The following is a 24959-nucleotide window of genomic DNA, read 5'->3' as shown; positions in this document are numbered from 1 at the left end:
ATTGAAGTCCACTAGAGTGTTGGGAAAGACAGCAGAGGGGACCGAGGGGCACTCACTGGAAATGGGGTGCCCAGCAGGGGTGGCCATGATGACTTCTGGAGTTCCAGGATTTAATTACCCTTTGCATAATAACAACTTATATTTAAAAGCAAAGGAAGCTAAGGATGATTTGCATGTTTTTCTTTAATGCTGCCTGCTGAGTTCACATTCTAGTTTCCTCTGTCTGTAATTGGACATATAATTAACTTCCATTATAATGGATCATGGCCTTCTAGAGTTGGTGGCCACGACCAAGCACCAGTGGAGGGGAAGGCTTTGGGTTGGGCCTATTGTTCTAAGAGCCCAAAGCCCAACAGTCTGGACTCCTGCCCAGGAGAACTCAACCCCCTCACCCTTAACCCCCAACTCCTCCACCCCCACCAAGCCCCCAAAGACTCAAACCTTCAGAGAGGCCAGTGTGGGAGAGGGCTAAGAGCCTCCTTTCAGATTCTGAATCCCCTCCTCTATAGAGCTTTCTGTGTTTGACCTTAAACAACTCATTGAACCACTCTGAGCTCACCTTCCCAGTCAGGTAAATGCGCACAATAACTCCGAACTGCGAAGGACGCCCTGGGGGTAAAGATAAGATAATACATTATAGAGCCCTCACACACTATAGGCACTGGATTGATGCAGGGGTGGAGAACCGTACAAGAAGCAATTTAAGGGACTGGGGGATGGGGGCAAGACACTTACAAGGAGAGACGCTATGAGCTCTGAGAAAGAGAGAAGAGAAAGTTCCTGCCTAAAGGGAAACAGGATGAATGGCAAATTAACAGTAGTAGAATAAATAGAACAAACAAACAAACAAACATTTATGGAGCTCTTACTAAGTGCTAGGCAGGGCTCTAAATGCTTTCCTGTCCATTATGTCATTAGGTCCTGCAAACAGCTGGCAGATGGGTACTATTATTATTCCTACTTTGCCCATGAGGAAACTGAGGCTCAGGTTATTCACTCGTCCAAGATCAAAACAAGAATCTGCAGATCCGACTTCCCAGACCCCTCCCGTTGGACACACGCGCGCGCGCACCCGATGCCATGCAGGGGTGCTCAAGAGACCAAGGCTGCTGGGCCTACCGGGTGGCGGCGCCCCGCTGGGAGCCAAGCGGCACCAGCTGTTACCCCGCGGGCCGGCCCAAGCACAGAGCCGCTGATCCAGCGCCGCCCAGGCCGAGTTCCCTCGGTGAGGGGCGCAGAGGAGTGCCTGGAGTCCGGGGCGCACGGCCCGCAAACGTGACCGGGCGTTTCTGGGCCCCATAAAGCGCGGGCGGGATGTGAAGCCGTTTTATGGAGGTGGCCCGGCCCGCTTTGATTCCCGCCTCGACGAGGCGAGGGCCGACCTCCAAGCTCGTAAACGCCTTGGCCGCGCGCTCCCGCCGGGCCGGGGGGCCGCGATATAAGGCGCCGCGCGGGCCCTGGGCTCCAGCCACCCGCCGCCGCCAGCGCCGCCGCCCCAATCATGTCCTGCCTCTCCTCCCGCCTTGGCGCCCCCTGCGGGGTCCGCGCCTTCAGCTGCGCCTCGGCCTGCGGGCCCCGGCCAGGCCGCTGCTGCATCACGGCCGCCCCCTACCGCGGAGTCTCCTGCTACCGCGGCCTCACCGGGGGCTTCGGCAGCCGCAGTGTCTGCGGGAGCTTCCGCGCTGGCTCCTGCGGCCGCAGCTTCGGTTACCGCTCCGGCGGCGTGTGCGGGCCCAGCCCGCCCTGCATCACCAGCGTCTCTGTCAACGAGAGCCTCCTCACGCCCCTCAACCTGGAGATCGACCCCAATGCTCAGTGCTTGAAGCATGAAGAGAAGGAGCAGATCAAGTGCCTCAACAGCAGGTTCGCTGCCTTCATCGACAAGGTGGGTATCCTTGATCACACCCTTCCTGAACCCCACCTATGCTCAGACTCAAGCTGGGGCACTGAGGGTAGAGTCAGAGGCAGGAGGGATGTGGCCCAGGTGAACTCCTAGTCTGATGGAGGACATGGGCACACATCCAGGGCACAGACAGACACAGAGAGGTGAGTATAGGGCAGCAGCTCCTGATTTGATCAAACGAGTATTATATACAGCCTTTGTCCAGACAAACAGGGTCTCCACAGACAAGGGGGATGTCTTTGCTCACATTCTTGGTGAATGTGGAAGCCCTGGGAGAACCTTGGAATTCCCAGGCCAGTCTCTAGAAATGGGGAATGGGAGCTGCTGATATTGTGCGTGATCATTTTAGTTGGTACATTAAAGCATTAAATAACATTGAAACACCAGATGGGAAAATTCATCTCTTCTCATGTTTGTTTCCTTAAGATTAAATCTCATTAGAGGCTAATAGTCTTCAGTGTCTCTCTAATACTGGCTGTTCTTCCACTTGTAATAAAGAGAGGAAGCCTCGGGTTCAGAGCTGCCTAGGACAACAGTTTCAGCTAGAATTTAATGTTTTATGACTTGCTTTTATGTATGCCTAGTGATCCTGGTTTTACAACTATGGTGGTAATATAAAGTTAGCCCTTGAATCCCATCTAAGTGTAAATACTAAGCAAATCCACTTACAATAAATCATGAGTAAAATCGTACAAGGGGATGGCAAATCCTGGAGTCAGCCTACAAGTGTTTCATATTTGAGAATCGCTGCCAGCAGACTCTCCCTTTGAGTACACAGAAGATAAGGGAGACAGGGGTACAGGGCAGGGGGCTTGCCCACCGAGGGTGGACTCTAAGCCCAGGTTCTCTCCAGCTCTCCAGGTGCTCCAGGGCTAGAGGGTCCAAAGCTTGGGGACAGCTCTGTGCTCCCCTCCAGAGGAGCTGGTCCTTCTCAGTGGGTTCTGCATCCCAAGTGTGCCGATATTCACACCAGAAAAGGCAGCCAGGGAGTGGAGCGTGGACAATGTCCTGGCCCAGGAACAGGCTGTCTGGGCTCCACATGCTGTCTCTTCCCTGATCTGCTGTGTGCCGCTGGGCAGTGGCTCCCCCTCTTGGCCCCAGAGTTCTCTATACCAGCAGGACTAGGTGCCACACAGTGTGTGAGCCACGACTTTGAAGGGCAAGAGGGGGGGCTAAGGCAGCCACGAGAGTCTCTACCACAGCATGAACCCTATTAGCTAGGACCCGCCCTGAAGTGAACCCATATATTATCAGCAGTCCCCTGGTCCCCATTTCTGGAAGTTGCAAGTAGGGAATTTCCGGTCATACTCATCAGGTGGATGGAAGGACACCAGGGCTAAAAAGCAAGGTAATGTCTCAACTCCAGCTAAAATGTCAGAGAAATGAAACACTGGAGGTGGGGGCAGGGAGGAGCGATGGGCTCGTCCTGTTTGCTGGCATCTCCTCTGGCCTGCACGGTGTGTGTTCACCATTGCCCGTCTTCAGTGTGAATGACTTCCAGCAAGGGCTTGCAAGCTTCACTTCCCCACAGGCTTCACCCCCCATTTTCCAGAACCTTCCCCCATTCCCATCAGCTGCCTGGCCTACAGAGATAAATGAGCATCCCACACAGGAGTTTAGGCCACCTAAGACCGTACCTCCCCCTCCCCCGGACTTCCTCAGGCCACAGCCATCTTCCTTGCTGAGAGCCTGCCCTCTCTAACCTCCCCAGTTAGGTAGCCCTTCCCACCTTGAACTTGCACACAAACAAGTGCTCAGCAACCTCAGCCTGAGCATGGGGAACAGAGATAAGTGAACCATATAGGCCCTGCCCCAGGAGAGCTCATAGTGAAAGACTTTCATCCTTCTCTGTCCTTCCCAACCCTGCTCTACATTCCTTTCTTCCAGGAAGCCTTCTGTGGTTGTCACTACCTCCCCAGCCCAACAGTAACCCAGCATGGCCCATATGCCCCTCAGCTTCTCACTCAGCCCATCCAAGCCCACCTGAATTGACCCTCACTCGGGCCTAAACAAGAATTCTCCCTGTGCCTTGTCAGGCCAAGAAAGCACAGCAGGAACCCTGTTGTTCACCCCTTTCCTCTGCACAGATCGCTGCTAATTCCAGCTTGACTCCCCCTGCTCCCCGAGGAGGGTCTGGGGATACTGGCTTCTCCCACAGACTTTTCTCCCATTTGCATTCCAGGTGCGCTTCCTGGAGCAGCAGAACAAGCTGCTGGAGACCAAGTGGCAGTTCTACCAGAACCGCAAGTGCTGCGAGAGCAACCTGGAGCCCCTGTTCGAGGGCTACATCGAGACGCTGAGGCGGGAGGCTGAGTGCGTGGAGGCTGACAGCGGGAGGCTGGCCTCAGAGCTCAATCACGTGCAGGAGGTGCTGGAGGGCTACAAGAAGAAGTGAGTGAAGCCCGCAGGGTAGTCTCAAGAAACAAAAGGGGATTAAGCCCAAGCAGGATAGATTCGGTTTAGACCACAAGAGGAACTTCCCAATAGGAAGAAGACAGGGATAGGAAGCCTGTGGGGACAAATGCTCTGGTGTTTACACACTGGAGAGAGCAGGAGCTGCTCCGGCTACCTCGTCCTTATGTGTCTGTTTCATTAATTCATCGAACGTTTTTTGACATCTACTCTAAGTCCCAGGTGCTGTGCTAGGACCTGAGGTGGGGTGGGGGAGGGAGAAGGGGGCACCAGAACTCCTATGGGGTTCCTGCCCTCCCCTAGGGAGTTACAGTCCAGAAACAGAAGGTCTACAAACATGTGCACTGTGCCACCACCCGTCCACCTCCCACATCAGGAAAGAGAGTCCCTGAAACCGGAAGTCCCCTGGATGACAGGTTGGATGGAGCTCCCACAAGAAAGGGATGGAGCTCCCACAAGAAAGGGACAAGTTCCCTCCTGGTCCAGCGATTTTTGATTCTATGACTTCCTCCCAAAGATCCAGTTCCTGGACTGTGTTTGTCTGGGCCTCCATTCTCTTTTTGTCTCTTCAAATCCCAGCGTATTAAAAGTCTAGCCACTGAATCTTGTGCCCTTTATCTCCAGATACGAAGAAGAGGTGGCACTAAGAGCCACCGCTGAGAATGAATTTGTGGCCCTGAAGAAGGTGAGTGACCCCGGAATACTCGTCCCCGAACTCGGAAAGCAGGGCAGAGGCAGGAGGGAACGATCTTCAATTCAGAGAGGCTGAGCGACTTCCCCAGAAGGACATAGAGCAACCTCGCCCCTATTTCCTCCCCCCACCCCAAAGGCCCCAGTCCTCCCAGGGAGGCCCCCAACAGCACAATACACTGCGTGCTTCAAGCAGGGCACTCTCCTCGTCCATCCCATCCGAGATAAATCCCATCTAGCCTATGGCTTCCCACTCCATTCTGCCCTGGGCCTGCCAGAGAGCGCACATTCCTAACTATTGTGAGTGAAAGAGCCCATGAATGGGGCGCCTGGGTGGCTCAGTGGGTTAAAGCCTCTGCCTTCGGCTTGGTCATGATCCCAAGGTCCTGGAATCAAGCCCCGCATCGGGCTCTCTGCTCAGCGGAAAGCCTGCTTCCCTTCCTCTCTCTCTCTCTGCCAACTTGTGATCTCTGTCTGTCAAATAAATAAATAAAATCTTTTAAAAAAAGAAAGAAAGAGCCCATGAATGCTAGGGGACAGTCACATCCTCAGGCCCCCGACAGCGGGGAGATGCTGGCCTGCTCTTGTTCCTCACCCCTTACACTTGATCTGTCACAAATGCCATCATGTGGACCCCCAGGTCCTTCCCACCACCTCCAGAGGGTGAAGGCCAGGGTTACTGTGAGGAAACTGAGGCACAGAGGTCAAGGTTCTTGTCCAGAGTTGCCCTGGTTTGGAAGGGGCAGAATTGATCCCTGAGACCTCTTCTGACCACAGACCTAGTTTTCTTTCCCTGAGGCGTCAGGGCAGAGAGGGCTGGGGCACCATGAGAATGGACCCATTTTACACCGGAGCCTAAGTTTCAGTGATAGGGCAAGGTGTGGGTTCTGGAGGGATCATCGCGTAGGTACCAGAGGAAGTGCCTGGAAACCTCACAGTCCCCCTCCCTTACCCAAACTTGCTCCTGACCTTTCTCACTGTATAACGAATCCCACCAGTTCCAGGATACCAGGCATAAGGAGAGCTTCCAGGGAGTTTTTCCAGCCCAGTGAGTGCTCTCTGGGTGGCAAGAGCTCTGTGTGGCCTTCCCAAAGAGACACCTGTGGCCCCCTCTCCCCTTTAGGATGTGGACTGTGCCTACCTCCGCAAGTCAGACCTGGAGGCCAATGCAGAGGCCCTGACCGAGGAGATCGACTTCCTGCGGCGCCTTTATGAGGAGGTGAGGGACTGTGGTCCAGGCAGAAACCTGAGCCAGCCTGGAAGAGGGGGCCTCAGCCCAGGACTGGAGTTGGCCAGGGATTTGGGCTAGGACTACAGTCCATGAGGCTATGGTGGGAGCAGGGGCTGGAGACCAAGGAAGGGCTGAGAAGATTGAATCCACACTGGTGTGTGAGGCTGGAGTGTAAATAAGATCCTTCTGTCTTCTCACCCCCCACCGTCTGCAGGAGATCCGTGTTCTCCACGCCCACATCTCAGACACCTCAGTCATCGTCAAGATGGACAACAGCCGGGACCTGAACATGGACTGCATTGTGGCCGAGATCAAGGCTCAGTACGACGACATTGCCAGCCGCAGCCGGGCTGAAGCCGAGTCCTGGTACCGCAGCAAGGTGAGGAGCCCAGCTCCCTCTTCCCAGGATCCCAGCAGGAGGGAGCATAAAAGGGCTGTGGTCTTTGTCTAGGTGGGATGGACAAGGGAAGGACAGGCAGCTGTCAGGACGGGGTGGCAGATGTGCAAGTTGTGGGGCTCTGTGGGATAACATGTCCTGAGTCTCAGGAGCATCTCTGCTTCCCCCCAGTGTGAGGAGATGAAGGCCACCGTGATCCGGCACGGGGAGACCCTGCGCCGCACCAAGGAGGAGATCAACGAGCTCAACCGCATGATCCAGAGGCTGACGGCTGAGGTTGAGAATGCCAAGTGCCAGGTAAGGGTCACTTGGGGCATCCCAGGTCACAGAGGCATGTGTGTCCCCAATGGATCTCACCATTCATGCTCCAGGCCATCTGCATGACCAGCATCCCTGGTTGTGGTCCCTGGGGGAGACTCATCTGATGAAATGGAGAGGCATGCTCTTGGGGTGTTCCAGGAAATGGACAGAGGGACCTGGGACCATAACCCACCTTGTTCTTCTCTGGGTCCCCAGAACACCAAGCTGGAGGCCGCAGTGACCCAGTCGGAACAGCAGGGTGAGACGGCTCTGAGCGATGCCCGCTGCAAGCTGGCGGAGCTGGAGGCCGCCCTACAGAAGGCCAAGCAGGACATGGCCTGCCTGGTCAAGGAGTACCAGGAGGTGATGAACTCCAAGTTGGGCCTGGACATCGAGATCGCCACCTACAGGCGGCTGCTGGAGGGCGAGGAGCAGAGGTGGGGCCCACATCTGTGGGAAGAGCATCTCTTCAGTCTCCCAGAAACTGCTTTGAGCAAGGCGCATATTTGTGTGTCATTTGCGTGTCATTTGCATGTCATTTGCATCAAGCTTATGTGGAGAAGGGAATTTGCAAGGATTGCTGCTCTCCCCAGCTAATTTTTGTCTCTTTGCTCTCCCTCCAAGGTTGTGTGAGGGCATTGGTGCTGTGAATGTCTGTAAGTCATCCTTACTGTGGGTTCTGAAATAAGGGCTTGGGTTCCTGGCGGCGAGAAGGGCCAGATGGCAAATATTTCAGGCCTGTGAGCCATCTAGCCTCTGTCTCAACTACTCGACTTTGTCGCTGTAATGTGAAAGCCTTGGCCATAAGCAATACCTAATGAGTACATATGGCTTAGTTCCAATACAATTTTATTTGCAAATACAGGAGGCCACCACAGGCCATCTTTGAAACCCTGAAAGGCAGGGGGTGGGTGACAGTGAATGATTATAAGTTAAATTACTATTTATGATAAGTTAAATAGCTATTTTTGCCTATAGGGAGGACCTAGGAGAAGAGTTTATCAAGGATTCCTGAGGCCAGAGTGCAGGAAGGGGAAGGAGGGAGGAGGCATGAGGATGTCTGGGGGGAAGGCAGGAATAGAAATGGAGGGAAGGAGATCTGAGCAAGAGAAGGGGGTGCTCTCCAGTAGGCAGGGGACCCTGGGGACGACCTTGCAGGGGGACTAAGCCCTGTTCTCCTGCAGGTGTCAGCAGCTCCCGAGGCGGGGTCGTCTGCGGGGATCTCTGCGTGTCCGGATCCAGGCCTGTGACCGGCAGTGCGTGCAGCGCCCCCTGCAGTGGGAACCTGGCGGTGAGCACGGGCATGTGTGCACCCTGCGGACAGAGGTGCAGCCCCAGCTCGTTGGTGCGGTTCCCGTAGCACCTCAGGCTTGGTCAACACACTGCTCTCTGAGTCAACAGTCCCTGCCTCCAGCGGTGAGGCCCGCAGCAACCCAAGTCCCTGGACTTGAAGCGGAAGGGCTTCCAGACCCAGCCGGCCTGACCTGCCCAAACTGCAGCCTTATCTGCCTGCATCTCCTCCACCTTCTCTCCGTCTTTTTTCTTCCGGGGAGGGCCGGGCTCCCCGCCCTGGGTTTCTCGCAGCCCTGGGCAGAGATCCCATCCTGACTCGGGCTTTTCTGGGGGGTCTGGCCTGGGAGAAACCTGTGGCTTCCAAGGGACAGACTGGTCCCGATCCCCTAGGCTGTGCACCTGCGTGGGTGCTGCGTCTGTGCTGCTATCCTGCCAGACCTCTCCTGCCTTCCGAACCCTCTAACCCTCATAGTGACCGAAGCTGCAGCTCCACAGAGACACCTTTTGGTGGCTGCTCTGACTCCCTCTCCCTTGCGCTTAGTGCTTAGTCTCCACAGTTCCAATAAAGGTTATGGGTCATATGTAATGTGCTCAGAAAATCTCCCATTTGTGCCTACACAAGTGGGCTTCTAGCCCAGTTTTTGCCTCTCAGATCGGAGGCTGACAGAGAAGGTGTTCACAGCCATGGTAGTTGGTGGGGGGGGGCGGTTGAGAAGATGGTTGTCTCGAAGGCATCCCACCCCAATGCCTCATTCATAAACCCAGAAGACTGCAGGGGGATGGGTGGACAGCCCCAAATGCCCAGCTACCCAGCATGAGGGGGAGCTGGGAAGGAAGGGAGAAGGCCAACAACTGGGAGACTTAGTGGGGGGCAGGGGGTGGGGGCTGGCTCTCTTGCCACCTTTGGTGGGAAACCTTATCACTCATGGCTGGTGGGACACCAATTCCTCCACCACCACCCCCAATTCCACCTCTACCTGAATATAAGATAATTCCTGGCTATGGGATCAAATATAGACTTCCCTCCCCCCAGAAACCAACACTCTCTTGATAGCCTCCCATCCCCACCCACCACCAGCACCATCAGCCCCGCACACAGAGAGCTCCCCACTTCCTCTTCCCCACTATCCATCGTATGTGCTATTGCCCATCCAGAACAGATATCCCCAACATAGACCACAAAAACACCCCCCCACTTACACAGACACACCGATATCCCCCCTTCAGACACCCTGACACACAGACGTTCTTACCAAGCAGACAACACAAAGATGCCCCTCCCCCTACCAGGGATCCAGATCCCCAGCCCATGGACTTGGCACAGAGCCTCCTGCCAGGGATCTAGACTCTGGGACCTCCTCACCCCACTCCCTCCCCAAAACACACAGACCTCCTCCCACGCCATCATCACCCCTCCCCCAGAATCCCAGACCCAGAGAGCACCCCTGTCAGGGCCCCAGGGCCAGACAGACCCAGCACCAGCAAAGGCTGGCTGGCCTGGGAGTTGGCTGGTGTTCCTGAACCCCAGGCCTGTGACGACTGAATGTCTGGGGCCTGCTTACGGCCAGGAATGTACTCTGGTGGCACAGGCCGGGTTGCGGTTGTGTCCCAACAGCCCTCCCACTCCCTCAGCAGGAGAGGACTTCAGTGCCCCCACTGTAGCAGAGCCAGACTTCCCCGGTATTATTTCTGGCTTTCAGGAGAGGAATTGGGACTCAGCCCCAGCCCTGGGAGGAGGCCAAGGCCTCACACAGGCTATGAGCAGTGCCCCTTAAATCACCAGCAGCAGCACGCCCCCAATGTGCTTTCCCAGTCTCCTGTATGGACGACTCCTCAGTACTCAGAGCAGACCCTATGCTCTCTAAGGCCCCTTCCTCCCCAGCCCTCTCCATCCAGTTGATGAAGCCAGGATACCAGGTACCACAATGGGCCTCACCCAGGCTTCAGAAAGGCTGCTTTACTGGAAGCGATTTGGACATGATTTTTTTCTTTTCTTTCATTTATTTATTTGACAGAGAGAGATGCATAGAGAGAGAAGGAACACAAGCAGGGGGACTAGGAGAGGGAAAGCAGGCTTCCCACCACCGAGCAGGGAGCCCAATGCAGGGCTCAATCCTAGGACGCTGGGATCATGACCTGAGCCGAAGGCCGATGCTTAATGACTGAGCCACCCAGGTGCCCCCAGACATCATTTTACAGCCTGCCAGGCAGTCTCGGTAGCAGGGATGGGAGTCCTCCTGGGACCGCGGGGGGCCAGTGGTGCGGGTCTCCGCACACTGGGGCTCATTTTCGTACGCTTCTATGGGTGGCCGTTGAGGTCCTGATGGAATAAGACTTGAAGACCCCGGGCCCACCGCTCGAGAAGCTCAGGGCATTGCTGCCCATGGTTCCCCCAAAGGCCACCCCGCTGCCCCGTCCGCCAGTGGAGTTCACCACAGCTAGAAGGAAAGGGAAGAGGGCTCCATCAGCACCTGGTGCCCCAGACCTCACTACACCCCACTTTCCGGCTGTGCCTGCCCCTCTCCCTCCCCACAGCCTCTCCTCCCCTACCCCCACACTCCTCAGGCCAGCCCAGAAGGAGCCTGGGACAGCTGTGGCCTGCCCAGGTACCCCCTGTCCCACTCTGCCCTCTTGCATGGCTTCCCTGAGCCCCTGAGCCTGACTGGCTAGGGAGCTCCAGGGCACCTGATAAAAGCTGGTGAGGGAAAGAAGCTCCTGGTCCACACAAGGCCAGGCCCTCGAGCCAATGTACCACCCTGCAGACCCAGCCTAGTCTGGAGAGCACAGGACATGGGCCACAGCCAAGGACTTACAGATGTTCACAGCTCCTCCTCCATCTCCGGCCAACCTGGGGGCAGAGGAGAGACCTGTGAGAGCAGCTCTTTCCTCCAAGCTGGAGGAAGCAGCACCGGGGCCCCCTTCCCCCAGGAGCCAAGCAGAACCAGTACGCTTTCCTCTGCCCCACACCTCAGTCTTCCTTCAGCAAAATAAGGGCGGGGGGCGAGGGGAGCTCATGTAGGCCCTCCTACATACGGGCCCTGTGACCTGGGGCAAGCCAGGTATGGGGCAAGCCTCCATTTCCCACCTATAAATCAGACCTAACTTAGCCCCAGCCTCGCAGAGTTGTTTGTGGGGGCTGAATAATATAATTTACCCAGAGCCCTGGGCACACAGGGTGTGATGAATGGGAGTCGTGATTATTTATGAAGACAGCTGCCTCCCCTAACCAACTCATAAAACCCTCAAAGTGGGCTGTAGCTTACTGATTCTTGATCTCTGGCCCCTGGCATGGGGTCTGGCATGTAGCAATTATTCTGTATGTACCGAAATAATTAGCTAATTGTTGCTTTCCTGAATGCAGCTAAGCTGGGACTGAGGAGGGAGCAGAAGGTAGTTGGGCTGGCTTTAAGCAGCCCTACAGGAAATCAAAAAGCCATGGGAGACAGTTGGGTGTGTTTGTTTTGTGACTCACAGCTCCATCGTCACCAAGCCCTTGGCCTTGGGGTTGAGTTTGCTCTGCGGTGGGGAGGGGAGCCCTTGCCTTCGTAGGAGTGAGGGGGAGCCCAGCTGGCCTCATCAGCCCCAAATTCAGGAAGAGGGCAGAGCAAAGGACAAGGGCAAGAAATAGATACACTAGCAAGATGCCAGGTCCCTTGTTCAACGGGTCCCAGTGAGTGCTGGGAGTTGCTGGCATTTATGGGTAGGGAAGGAAGCTAGGCGGCAGTCAGGTAGAGATTCCAGGAACAGCTTCTGGTGCCGTGCCTAAGAACCCAGGAGGAAGAGACCTGAATGTCTAAGCTCTGGGGACGAGTGTGATTTGTCTCTTCTCATCCTAAGTAAATATTTGTTTTTGTGCCGAATTTTATATTCGTAACTGTATCCCTAAAAGAAGGTGCCCAAATCGCATGAGTTTCTAAATCCACAAATACTACACCTGCCCTGGAAGGGTGGAAGGTTTAACGTGATTAACAGCAGGGAGTCCATCTCTACGTCCCTTAAGAAGTGGAGAGAGAAGTGTTGCCTCTCAGAGAACAGGGATCCAAGCCCTGATGATAACAATCTACACTGAGATTAGGCTTTAAGACGGAATGTTTGCGCTCTGTGAGAACTTGGGCATGCCACTCCCTGTCCCTGAGCTTCAGCCGGCTCAGCTGCCCATGGGAGGAAGTGGATCTGGCCCCATCCTAAGCGTCCCCAGCTCTGGTTCTATGAGGAAAAGAAGTCCAGGTTGTGTGTTCCCCATAGAGTGTGGCTCCCACACCCATGGTGGCCGAGGGTGCAGAGAAAGGCATCATGACCAGGACATTTGGGCCCCAGGGCTGCCCTGTGCCCCAGATCACCTGCTCTCTCTTCCCAGGAGCCTTTGGTGTTCAGTTTCTTTTCCCAAAAAGACCAGATGCCAACCCAGGCAGGGATAGGTCAACTGCAGTGGCTGAGACCCTTCCTCCTCTCTTTCCTCTCCTTCCCTGACTCATACCCTGTGGCCAGGTTTCTTCTCTCCCTCCTCCCTGCACGGCGCTCTGCCCTAGCACTCCCTTGTTTCCCAGTTCCTTCCTGTTCACATCATCCATCTTCCACCCTGTCTCCCTAACCCCTCGGGAAAAATTCTCCCCAAAGAGAAAGTTCTGTGGACATTCAGCATTTTACAAATGCTTGTGAGTGGTCTCTAGGTGCTCCCTTTACAAATGTTTGCTGTCCTCAGCCCGTGGGCAAGCTCCCCGAGGGCAGAAGCCTGTCTTATATACTCTATCTCCGTGCTGGGCTAACAAGCCAAGCCCTGATGAGTCCCACCAACAAGCCTTGGCCCACATGTTCCCTCTCGCCCTCTCCACACCCTAACCTTCGCCTAGTGCACGACTCTAAAGCCTAGCATATTGACTGAATGAATCAACCAGTCCATCCAGGTGAGAATGAAGGCCGAACTTCATGGACATAGGTTCCGTGTGTTTCATGAAAAATTCCTATAACACTAACCCAGCTCAGCCTGCTCTCTGGCAGCAGGCATGCAAATATCTGTGGGACCTCCTGACGTTCAGTCAATATCATGTAACTTACCACTCAGTGATGTAGCAGAAGCAGCTTGGCAATCATGAAAGAAAGGAATCAGCAAAGCTTGACTACACACTCCCCCCTCAATTCAAAAAAGTAAACCACAGTTTCCCCTCTGTAAACTAAGCAATAATACCTGATCTACTTACCTGAGTATACTGTGAGGACCAAATAAGATGACCCTGGCTGTTGAGCTTTACACCACATGGTCTTTCCTACTATAAGGTCATCCCATCAAGAGCAAAGGAGCAAGCATCATTTACCCTCCCTACACTTCCCATCCCCAGGGCCTTGCAGAAGAGAGGCACGGGAAATGTCTGTAGATGGATGAATGTCAAGCCCCAGGCCCCACCAAGAACCAGAAGGATCCCCTTCCTGGCTTTTGTGTCCTCACCGGCTCTCCTCGCCCTCCAGTAGCTTGCGGTAGGTGGCGATCTCGATGTCCAGGGCCAACTTGACGTTCATGAGCTCCTGGTACTCACGCAGCTGCCGGGCCATGTCCTGCTTGGCTCTCTGCAGGGCGGCCTCCAGCTCCTCCTGCTTGGCATGTCCATCCTTGAGGGCCAGATCCCCACGTTCTTCAGCCTCGGCAATGGCAGCCTCCAACTTGGCACGCTGTAGGCAGCAGTGCTAGCTGTGAGCTGGTGGGGGTGGCGGGGATCTTACCAATCACCGCCTTCCTGCCTCCCCAATCTGCAGTGAGCACCCGGGTGACTCGCTTACAGTGGCTTCACTGGCACCAGTCTACTCCACCGGCATCAGGGAAGTCCAAAACATGGGCTCTGATACCCAATGCTTAGGCTCCAACTCTGGCTCCACCACTTACTGGCCATATGCGTGATCTTGGACACATCAACCCTTCCAGGCCAAAGTCTCCTCTCTTCTAAAACAGCAATAATCACAGTGTCTACCTCATAGGGATACTGCAGGGATTAGATGAGGCAACCTGCAAGTCCCTGGTATAGTGTCCAGCACACAGTAAGTGCTTAATAAATGCTATTATAACCATTACTCTTTTGTCAACCACAAATCTGTTTTCTGTTGCTAAAAGTTCTGGTTTTTTTTTTAGATTCCACCTGTAAGGGGCTCCTGGGTGGCTCAGATGGTTAAGCGTCTGCCTTCAGCTCAAGTTATGATCTCAGGGTCCTAGGATTGAGCTCCTGGCTCAGCAGGGAGTCTGCTTCTCCCCTCCCTCTGCCTCTCCCCCTGCTCATGCTCGCTCTCTCATATCTCTCTGTCTCAAATGAATAAATAAAATCTGAAAAAAAAAGTTCCACCTATAATTGAGAGCATACAATATTTGTCTTTCTATGTCTGACGTAATTCCCTCAGCAGAAGTGCCCTCAAGTTTTGTGTGGTCACAAATGGCAGGATTTCTTCTTTCTGGTGCCTGACTAATATTCTATTTTATGGCTGAATAATATGTGTGTTTGTGTGTATACATATATATAATCACATTTTCTTTACTAATTCACCCACTGATGGATACCTTAAGTTGTTCCACATCTTGGCTATCGTAAACGATGCTGCAACGAACATGGAGATGCAGAGATCTCTTTGAGATAATAATTTTATTTCCTTCAAATATATACCCAGAAATTGAATTGTTGGATTCTATGGTGGTTCAATTTTTAATGTTTTGAGGCCCCTCCATACCGTGTTCCACAGCGGCTGCACAATTTTGCACCCCCACTGAAAGTCTACAGGGCTCCCTTTGCTCCACATCCTCACCAACACTTGTTAGCTCTTCTTACAATCACTCTAATTAATAAATGCTATTATGATTTTCAAATGCCCTTCACCCCAGTCCCCATCTGGAAGAGATCTGATGCCACGGGATCTTAGTTGAGTCCTCAGATTTGGGGCAGTTGACAAGAACAAACACCATCTTCAAAACATGCCCAAAACAGGGCACTTGGAGCAGGGAGACACTGCTTGGAATCCCCAGACTCAAAATATATGATCAGCAGCCCCCCTGGTTTGGGCCAGGCTGGTCGGATTTGCAATGGACCTGAGCGGCAGCTGCCACTTCCTGCCCAGAATGAGCATTCCTTCTGTCTGTGGCTCATCCCTACAGTGGAACCTATCTATTCCCGGGCCTCATGCTGTTGGGCTCTGAGACCTTCCACTCCCCCCCACCACCCGGCGCACCCCTTCCTTCTCACCAGCCACTCTCCGTCCTCAGCCCCTCCCCTGTCCCCCACATGTTCTGCCTCTCTGCCAGGCCTCCCAATCCCCCCAGGAGGCCCTCCTGTGCCCTCTGCCCCTTGTCCCCCTGCCGGTCCCCTTCTCCATCACACTGGTGCCCTCTTGGCTCTGCCTCATACCACTGCCTCGGGGCCCCTCCATGGTGGTTAGGACACCCCAACTCTGGGACCTGGCTCTGCCCCGTTGTACAAGAGGAGAAGCAGCTATGGAAGAAGCTGTAGGGTCTGGGAAACCACCATTCATTGTTCTATGCCTCCCCTCCTGGTCTGGAAGGTTCTCCGCTGCGCCAGTGACTCATAGCTCTGTGTTACTGCCAGGAGGCAGCCTCCACCCTCGTGTAAAACAGCCTGTGGGGCTCCAAGGGGAGGGCATTTCTGGGTACATCAGCCCCACATCCCATCCCCCCAGCTCATCTAGAGATTAGCTATCTGAAGTTGCAACCTTGGTTACCGGCTCTCCCTCCCTCCCCACTGCTCAGGCTTAGCTGTCCTGTCCATCCCCACACCTTGGCCAGGGCCTGTCCCCGTGCCACTGACATGGCACACCCTCTCAACAGTCTGTCCTCAGAGGCCCGTGCCCCACCACATACCCAGCGCTGAGAAGCAGCAGTGAGTCAGACAGATGGGGTCTGGCTCCCAAGGCCTGATTTATAGTTCAGCAGAGGCGGGGGACAGCCAACCACTTAATAAGCCAGAAGATCTCAAATAGTGATGGATGCTTTGGGAAAGTTCAGACACCCTGCTGACAGAGCGACTGGAGAAGCCGTCTCTGAAAAGGGGACTCACGTCCAAAAATCCCAGGGACAACAAAGGGGCAGCCATGGGCTGAGAGGGAAGAGCCCCATTCCGGGTGGAGGGAACATCAGGGCCAAAGCTCTGAAGCATGAACATGCCTAGCAGATCCAAGACACAAGAAGCAGGCTAGCATGGCTGGAGCATAGTCAGACACAGTGGCGGGAGGTGAGGGACGGGGCCTTGTGAGCCACCGCAAGGGTTTCTGCTGGCCTCTGTGCCCCTACTCCCCACAGACTCGGAGCTCCCAGGTACAGCCTACTGCCCCCAGAGCAAGGTGCAAGGACAGTGCTCTGAGTTTGGTAATGACTGGTGGTTCTTCTCAGAACTGGCCAGTAGAAGGCGCCCTCCCCGGGCTGCATGGCCAGCCACAACCCCTCTCCTCCCCTGCATTGAGCCAGGACCTGCCCAAGAACATTCTGTCCTGGAGATCTCACATGTGGGCCCACGAGACTTGAGCTGCACCAGCCTTGGCCTGGGAGAGCCTTGGGCTCCTCATTCTCAGATGGCGGCCCTTTATGGGCCCCAAGAAACAGGGAGGAGTGGGGAAGCAGGGACTTGTTCCCACCTGGTTCTTGATGTTGTTGATCTCAGCCTGCAGCCTCTGGATGGCACGGTTCATCTCTGCGATCTCATTCCGGGTATTACGGAGGTCGTCCCCGTGCTTCCCAGCCTGTGCCTGGAGGGTCTCAAACTGGAGGGGCCACACAGAAAAGTACGACAAGGAGTGGTCAGTGATTACAGGGAACTCATCCTTTGCTCCTCCAAAGAAGGCCCAAAGTATCTTCCCAGGAAGCGACTGTCTGACCCCAGCAGTCTTCACCCACTGCCGGCAAGCCAGACTATTGGGCAGTTGGGTAGAGCCGAGATTTGCTTTCCTCCCAGTCAGGACAGGGAGGGCCAGGATGGCTGCCTGGGTCCCATCCCCATTGATCCCAGGGCTCTCCCCATCCCCATCATGTCCCAAGGGCTGGAGAATCACAAGTCTGAAATCCTCACCTGTTAAAAAACCCCTAGGAAAAACACACTTGTTAAAAACATCAGCAATACCCATTTCACAGATGGGAAGAATGAGCTCTGGAGAATGGAAGGCACTGCCCAAGGATCACATGGCAAGTCTGAACCCAGGTCTTCTTGTTGGCATCTCTGTGTTCTCACCCCATGTACCACAGATGACTCCTACCTCTGCAGAGACCTCTCTCTGCTGCTTTTAAACCTTGCCTCAGGCTCCCTACCCCAGAACACTAGGTTACCCCAGCGCATACCCTCTGCCCCTGCATGGTCAGCTGCCCTGCCTCCACATGGCAGGTGCAGTGATTAAACCTCCCTGGTCTGGAGGCCTAGGACCCAGGATCTAGTCACTACTCTTCCAGCTACTAGCTGTGTAGAGTTAGGCATGCTGCTTAACCTCTCTGTTCTTTGGGTGCCTCCACCCTGTCCACCCATCTGGCTGGGGTCTCTCCCTGGGAGGGCCCTGGCCTTCACCTCCTCTTCTTCCCAGGACCCTGGGGAGCACCACAGACTTAACCACTGGTGCCTGCTGGAACAGTGGGACCCAAGTCCTCAAGGCCTGAGACAGGGTTAGGAGTAAGTGAAGCTGCCCTCGGGGACCCTGCCAAGAAGAAGAGAGGGCCCTCCGCAGCCTCACACCTTGATTTGGTACATGGTCTCAGCCTCGGCCCGGCTGCGGTTGGCCATCTCCTCGTACTGGGCCTTGACCTCAGCGATGATGCCGTCCAGGTCCAGGGAGCGGCTGTTGTCCATGGACAAGACCACAGACGTGTCCGAGATCTGGGACTGCAGCTCTGCCAGCTCCTACAGGGACAGGACAGAACATCAGGACTTAGAGCGTGACCCATCCCTGTTCCCACACCCAACCTGGGACCCCCTTCACACTACACACTAAAGGAAGAAAAAGAGAGAAAAGGTCAGAGTGGGCATGAGTCACAAGGCAGCGAGGGGGCACAGACCCAGCCCTGGTCAGCCCAGGGAGGTTAGCAACTTCTCAAGAAAAGAGTCTGGTGGGATTACAGCAGATTAAAAAGTGACAGAGGGGCACCTGGGTGGCTCAGTGGGTTAAAGCCTCTGCCTTTGGCTCAGGTCATGATCCCAGAGTCCTGGGATCGAGCCCCACATCGGGCTCTCTGCTGAGCAGGGAGCCTACTTCCCCCTCTCTCTGCCTACTTGTGATCTCTCTCTCTGTCAAATAAATAAATAAAATCTTTTTTTTAAAAAAAGTGACAGAGTGTGGGGGACTGTGACGGCTCCTTCCCAACACCCCTCCTAACAAATGGTCATCCCGTGTCTCTGGAAGGCCAATCCTGGCTGACCCCACCATGCTCTGCTACCCTCAGCTCCTCCTAAACTTGGATTCCTGAGTCCAGAAAGGATAAAGGACAGGGTAAGTGCCTGCACACACACTCAATACACACTCAGGCTGGCCCAGAAGCAGGGGGTAAACCAGATGGCCCCTTTGTTAAGACACGGAAGACATGCCATGTCTCCCACACCCAAGGTCCTCACCGTCTCATAGAGGCTCTTGAAGAAGTTGATCTCATCATTCAGGGAGTCCACCTTCGCCTCTAGCTCCACCTTGTTCATGTAGGCGGCGTCCACGTCCTGGGGGGCGGGGGGCGGCGAGAAGGGGCAGACACCGGGACCTCAGTACACAGAATATTTAGCAAGGATGGAGGCCAGCCTGCACTGTCTAAACCACAGGGTCAAAGGCGAGGGCCCTACCAAGAGACATGCCGTTTCTCCAGGCTGTCTGACTGGCCACAGTAGGAAGTCTCCTCTACTGGACCCTCTGAGGCTGTGTGATGGACCTCATTCCCAAGCATCCCAGTGAACACAGGGGCCTTCCCAGCACTGGTAGCCAAAGCAGCCTGTACCCCAAACCTAGCACTTTACCGGTTCCTAAAGACTTCAGTGGTTTGGACCCAGCCCTGGCTCGACAGCTTCCGGCTATGTGACCTTGAACAAGTCACTTCAACTCCCTGAGCCTCAGCTTCTGATGAGAGAGGAGAGCTGAAAATCATCCGGGCTGCAGGACAGGCCTCTCAGAGTGGAAGAGCTCCAGCCTACACGTTTAACATGCAGCTTAGTGATGGTGAGAAAGGTGAGCCACGAAGAACAGCACAGGCCTGGGGGGCTTTGGGGCCCTTCTAGCAATACATGCCTGTGCTCAAACTCACGTGGACACAGCCCGCTTTTATACATCCCCGAAGCACCTCGATCTCTAAGGGCCCAGCACTCTGGGGCAGGTTGCTGTCCTAGACTTGAACCCTGAGCTGCTCAGTGAGCGTACTGCATCAGAATCTCAATTCAAGCCCCGCTAAGATACTCTTAAGGCCTTCCAACCTCGGCATGCTCCTCTCCAGGGACAGGGAGATGGCTCTGCCTCCAGCCCATCCCAGTCATTCAACACATACTTCGACCCTGCTAGGTGCCAGACTTTGTCCACCACAAAACATTCTGACTGCGATAGAGCACTCCTGTATTTAGGCTTGAAATCTCCCTTTCTAGCCTCCATCTCTCCGTCCGAATTCTAATGCCTCCAGGCCAAGAGCAAGTCCAGTGACTCACCAGATGCGCATACAAACACACGCACACAGGACAGGCTATGCTATGAGGCTTCCAGATCTCCCCTTTCCCAAGCCCCTCGTTCCCTCCTTATAGTCCCCAGACCAGACTTTGGCCACACGTCCCTCACCGGCTGCTCAGGTGCAAGGGCCACGTGGTCCCCTGTCCCACACATTTTCCAGATGATGCCCCCCACACCTGGGCTGTCTGTCCCCCCTCACCTTTTTCAGCACCACGAACTCATTCTCAGCCGCTGTGCGGCGGTTAATTTCATCTTCGTACCTGCAATAGAGGGAGGGGGCGTGGTGTGGGTGCGGCTCTGCCTCCATGCCCCCTCCAACCCAGGAGACTCTGCCCAGCCTGGGCTTCACCCCTTCTTACCGACACACCTGGAAAAGTGGGTATCAGCTAGGAAACCAAACTTTCCCTTCTGGCTATGTCTAAGGCTGGGAGTCTTGGCATGGGATGAAAGGTGCGAGAGCAGGGAACGTACATAAATTAAACGGCAAAAGTCGCATCTACTGGGAGGGGGAAAGTAAGGAATAATAGCCAAGCTTAAGGACCACTTCAAATGGGGCCTGCACCATTATGTGCTTTGCACGAATTAGCTCATCTAATCCTCACAACGATCCTATAACAATGGTACCATGCTTCGCAGGAAAAGAATGGAGCCACAGAGAAGCAGATAATCCATCCAGTCACTATGCTGCTAAGTGGCAAAGCCCAGACTTCAAGCCGGGCCGTCTGACCCCAGGTCCACGCCTTAATCACTACCCAACCCCACCCTCTGAGAGTGAAGAAGGAGCCCGCAGCGGAGGAACACTGTGGGCTCAGGCAGACGGCAGCAAGTCCTGGAAGAACCCGGCCCCAGCTGGGTGGTCTGGCCGCACCTCCACAGTCACAGACCCCCCCACCCTCACCCCAAGTTCCTTTTTCTCCCAAGGAGCCCGTTTTGCCCCTAGGAGGACACTGGCAATACAGGGCACGGAACAAGAGAGCCCTTGGACCTGACCTGGTATTTTCTCGGGAACTTTTTTTTAGAAAGTGTCAGAAACAGGAGCTCAGTAGTGTCCATGGGCTGCAGGAGGGCAGCAGGACAACTGTGATGGGGATCATGAAGCTCCTGCAAGCAGAACCCCCCAAGGAGCCAGACTCACAAGGGCCCACTCCCTCAGGTCCTACAGAATAGTTATGGAAACATCCTGGAGGCCATCTGTCCACCCCTGTTCTCCCAGCATGCCAAGGCCCCCTTCAGGTGCCCCTCCCAGCCTCCCTCAGCCCCACATCAAAGTTTGGCCTGGCTCTGCAGGGAAGTGCTACCTATAGGCCAGGATGAGTCATGTGTGAGCACACACAGGGTGCACAGGCACACGCACATAACAACAAAGGTTCGCTGGTTGCCCAGAGCCTTCTAGGTCCTGCACCTGTCTGTTCCCACCTGCTGGGGGATTATCCTGTTGACTGTGGCTCTCTGGAGGGAGGGAAGTGGGTACTCTCCACAGAGCCTTTTTTGTTTGTTCTGCCCGCAGTCAGTATCCTTGCCGGCTTAGTCATTCACCTCCAGGGCAGAGGACAGAACTCGCTCACTACTCACTACTCACTGGACTGCTGGGCAAGTCTGCTGGGGTGGGGCCGAGCCCAAGCCTCAGGCTTTGGTTTCTCTTCAATGGAAAAAGAGAGCTCATTGGTCCCCTCAAAGGCCTGTCCTTTCAACCCTAGTCTTCCAGGCCCCTACACTCTACACTCACCCCACCCTCCCCCCAGCACACACATAGAGCCTCCTTTCTCGTTCCTGCACTGGCCAGAGCTGGTCCTCAGACTCGGCGACCCGACATGGCCCCCCATGCACAATCCCTCTCTCCTTCTTTCTGTCCCAGGTCAGTTCTGGGTCTCCTCCTGGGAGTCAGGGGCCTAACATTCCAATCCCGCTCTCCCAGTGACCTGCCATGTGATCTCCCTCAGGACCCCGAATCTCTCTGGTCTCCACTACTTCCTCACTGGACCAGAGGGGCTGTTCTAGAATAATCTGTGAAGGCTGTGCAAATCCCGAAGTGCATTTGTCATAGGACACCTTCTGCCTTACCCTCTCCTGGGGCCTCGGCCCGGCATCCAAAGGGAACAGTGCAGGTGAGGGCTAAGTGGGGCTATTTCCCTGGGAGTAAGTCAGGGGGACAAGACTTGGAAACTGTTACCAGGGACAAAGAAGGGAGACAAGAGACAGGGCATGTGTGAGTCAAGGCGTTCTGTTCCGGGGGGTTACTGTGCAGAGCAGCTGCACCCTCTGACCCCAGGCCCAGAGGGGTCTGTCGCGGATCAGCTGATGAGGAGCTAAGAGCACGTGCGTCCAGGAGCACCCCCCTCCCCCAGGTGGCACAAGGGTCAGTACTTGTTCTTAAAGTCTTCCACCACATCTTGCATGTTCCGCAGCTCCACCTCCAGGCGGCCTCCATCCAGCTGCAGTCCTTCCAGCTGCCTCTGCAGGCCAGCAATGTGGGCCTCAAAGATGCTGGGGAGGCGGCTGCTCTTGGCCGACTTCTGCTCCTGCAGCAGGGCCCACTTGGTCTCCAGCAGCTTGTTCTGCTGCTCCAGGAAGCGCACCTAAGAGGGAAAGAGAGGAGGACACTCCTGAGGGGCAGCCCGTGGCCCCCCACACTGGGCTTGGGAGCATCTCCAGACCCCCAGCACAGCCCGTGCTCCCACTGGCTGCTTCCCCAACCCGGGACCCTGGCCCTTGTTCCCCTCCTCCAGGAAGCCCACACGAAACCAACCTCTCCTCCAGGACCCTCTGTCCTGAGTGGCTTAGACTGTGACGCAGGGGTCAGATTGGCCCAGTCTCCAATGTGATTCCTATCTCCTGCGTTCCCCATCACATTACAGAATATCTTCTCCACCTCCCTCTCCGCAGAGCTGCCCCTTCCCTGTCTGTCCTTGGCCTCCTCTCTCTGTGTCCTCTCTCCGCTGCCCCTTTCCTCCAAGGTCTCAGGGCTGGGTACTAAAATAAGCAAGATTATATGCTCAGTCTGGGGCCCACAAGGCTCCTTGGATGCATCCAATATGACTGGGAGTGGGAAGGAACCCTCCCCAAACCTGCAACTCAGAGCTGCAAGGCCTGGGGCTGTAGACAGCAAGGCAAAACTGCTCAGTACGGGGGCGGACCTTGAGACTGGGGAGGCTTCGGCAAACTTAAGGATTTGCAAGGTCTGAATGATGAAGGAGAGGACATGGGGGGCTGGGGAAGCAGAGAGCTACACCGAGGCAGAAGAGGAAAGGTCTTGTCTAACAGTCTAACACTCCCGGAGAGGAGGTCCTGGCCAGAGGGGCCCAGTTGGGCTAGCCCCTAGTTCCTGGTCTGGTCCAGCCCTACTTTGCTGCCCTCCTAGACCCACGAGTCAATTTGGCCCCTCTCCTTCCCAACTCCTACTTTCACTCCCCCACTCTTTCCCTGCCCCGTGGGACCAAAACGGCCAGGACAAACCCCTTCCCAAATGGCCCTTTCCCAGGGCCCCTCAGTGTGCCTTCCCTAGACACAAATGCACTATCTCCAAGGGCAGGTATAACCTCACCTCCCACCACCACAGGGAGGCTGGAGGACCAGGTCGTGGGCAGGTGTGGCAGTGAGCCTCCCTCCTTCTTTCCCTCCCTCCCTCCTTCCAGCCCTCTATTTTCAGCACAAGCAGTGGGAGGGGAGAGGTAGGGGATCCTCAGCTGGGAAGAGTGTGTCACCCCTACCTGTCTCTCAACCCACACAGCCCCCTCTCAGAAAGACTCCTGGCCCTGAACTCTGGAGTTCCCAACCTGGTGCCCAAGAGCGGGAAGCCGACTCCCAGACACAGCCTGAGGGCTCAGCCGGACAGACTCAAGCACACACCCTGGGAGGAAAAAGCAGGGTGATCTGGGCAGCTCGCTGGAAGTGGACGCTTTGGAGGCTTGGAGCCCCAAGGAGGATAACAGTCTCAGGGTTCATGAAGAGGAAGGTTCCCGATCCTGGCGGATAGAGAGCGCACCAGGCCTCCCAGCGCCTGGCCCGCGTGCATTCCGCGCAGGTGGCTGCTGTGGCCTGGGGCATGGCGTGGGGGCAGGTCGCGGGGGCTCACCTTGTCAATGAAGGAGGCAAACTTGTTGTTGAGGGTCTTGATCTGCTCCCGCTCCTCCTGGCGCACCTGCTGGATGGAGGGGTCGATGTCCATCTGCAGCGGGGCCAGCAGGCTTTGATTGATGGTGACCTCGCGGATGCCGGCGCCCACGGGGCCCCCATAGGCGGAGCGCACGGCCACGCGCGGCCGCGAGGCGCCCAGGCCATACACGCTGCTGCTGCTGAAGCCACCGGGGCGCACGGAGCTCAGGCGCACCTGCGTCCCGCGCCCCGGGAAGGCGGTGGAGCGCGAGCTGAAGACCTGGGAGCTTAAGTGGATGGACATGCTGGCTAGACCGCGCTAGACCTAGGGGCGGGCGCAAGAGTGCCGAACTCGCTGACCTCCGGGCCCGCCGCTTTTATCCGCTAGGCGCTGGGGCGCGGGCGGAGCGGCTCACACAGGTAGGGGCGGGGCTGGCCACCGGCCACCCTTCTCTGCCAGCCCGGCCCCTCCCTGGGCCAAACTTCCGCTCTCCGCTCCCAGGCCAGGCTTCGGGGCCCAAGCCAGAAAGCCCAGAGTGTGGAGGAGGGCCATGGGTCCCCAGCCCCAGGATAGGGGCTGACAGCGAGCAGTGGGAGACGACCATTTGAGCAGATCTGAAACAGGTTCAGTCTGGGAAGGCTCCTGGGAGGAGGCTTGCGAAAGATTCCTGAGGCCAGAGCAGAGAAATCAAGCGGTGAAAGATGGGGGGGTGGGGGGTGGGGGGGGTTAGTTCTAGTCCAGGAGTCAGCACCCAGCCCCCTTTGCAAAGCATTCCAGAAAGGCATTCCCAGACAGCCTCCTTACCCCATGTCCAGTTCCTCCTTGAGAGCTCAGCTCTGTTCTTGAGTAATCTGACCCCACGTGGCCTGGCCTAGCTGGTTTCCCTGACCACTACGCCTCATTCCCATACAGAAACTTGGCCAAGTGGGGCATGACCCCTCTTGTGGCCCCTCTCCTTTTCACTCCAGTAGGTATCTGAGGCCCAGAA

General features: G+C 55.7%; 2 protein-coding genes across 2 annotated transcripts; one reads left to right on the top strand and one right to left on the bottom strand.

Annotated features, from left to right (window-relative positions):
• Positions 1 to 1294: 1294 nt before the first annotated feature.
• On the top strand, positions 1295 to 8788 carry LOC123946757 (keratin, type II cuticular Hb1-like). The gene is made up of 9 exons (XM_046012476.1): positions 1295 to 1885; positions 4086 to 4294; positions 4940 to 5000; positions 6129 to 6224; positions 6451 to 6615; positions 6805 to 6930; positions 7150 to 7370; positions 7558 to 7589; positions 8118 to 8788. The coding sequence occupies exons 1-9, from the start codon at positions 1502 to 1504 to the stop codon at positions 8291 to 8293; spliced, it is 1470 nt and encodes a 489-aa protein (XP_045868432.1). The 5' UTR covers positions 1295 to 1501; the 3' UTR covers positions 8294 to 8788.
• A 1507-nt stretch (positions 8789 to 10295) lies between these two features.
• On the bottom strand, positions 10296 to 24330 carry KRT7 (keratin 7). Its single transcript, XM_046010565.1, has 9 exons — positions 23951 to 24330; positions 22243 to 22454; positions 20078 to 20138; positions 18798 to 18893; positions 17925 to 18089; positions 16843 to 16968; positions 13670 to 13890; positions 11040 to 11074; positions 10296 to 10664 (listed from the first exon to the last, which is right to left on the bottom strand). Exons 1-9 carry the CDS (start codon positions 24272 to 24274, stop codon positions 10510 to 10512), a joined length of 1395 nt encoding a protein of 464 aa, XP_045866521.1. The 5' UTR covers positions 24275 to 24330; the 3' UTR covers positions 10296 to 10509.
• Between the last annotated feature and the right edge of the window lie 629 nt (positions 24331 to 24959).

Source organism: Meles meles, chromosome 7 (genome assembly GCF_922984935.1).
Source record: "Meles meles chromosome 7, mMelMel3.1 paternal haplotype, whole genome shotgun sequence".
NCBI lineage: Eukaryota > Metazoa > Chordata > Mammalia > Carnivora > Mustelidae > Meles > Meles meles.
The sequence above is the reverse complement of the archived record's forward strand: the minus strand, read 5'-3'. Positions and strand labels throughout refer to the sequence as shown.

Coding starts and splice junctions, on each gene's coding strand:
- KRT7 (XM_046010565.1), bottom strand. CDS start 24,274: ATGTCCATCCACTTAAGCTCCCAGGTCTTCAGCTCGCGCTCCACCGCC. Junction 18,090..18,797: donor TCAAGAGCCTCTATGAGACG/GTGAGGACCTTG, acceptor CTGTCCCTGTAG/GAGCTGGCAGAGCTGCAGTC. Junction 10,665..11,039: donor AGGAGGAGCTGTGAACATCT/GTAAGTCCTTGG, acceptor CTTTCCTTCTAG/CTGTGGTGAACTCCACTGGC.
- LOC123946757 (XM_046012476.1), top strand. CDS start 1,502: ATGTCCTGCCTCTCCTCCCGCCTTGGCGCCCCCTGCGGGGTCCGCGCC. Junction 1,886..4,085: donor TCGCTGCCTTCATCGACAAG/GTGGGTATCCTT, acceptor TTTGCATTCCAG/GTGCGCTTCCTGGAGCAGCA. Junction 6,616..6,804: donor AGTCCTGGTACCGCAGCAAG/GTGAGGAGCCCA, acceptor GCTTCCCCCCAG/TGTGAGGAGATGAAGGCCAC.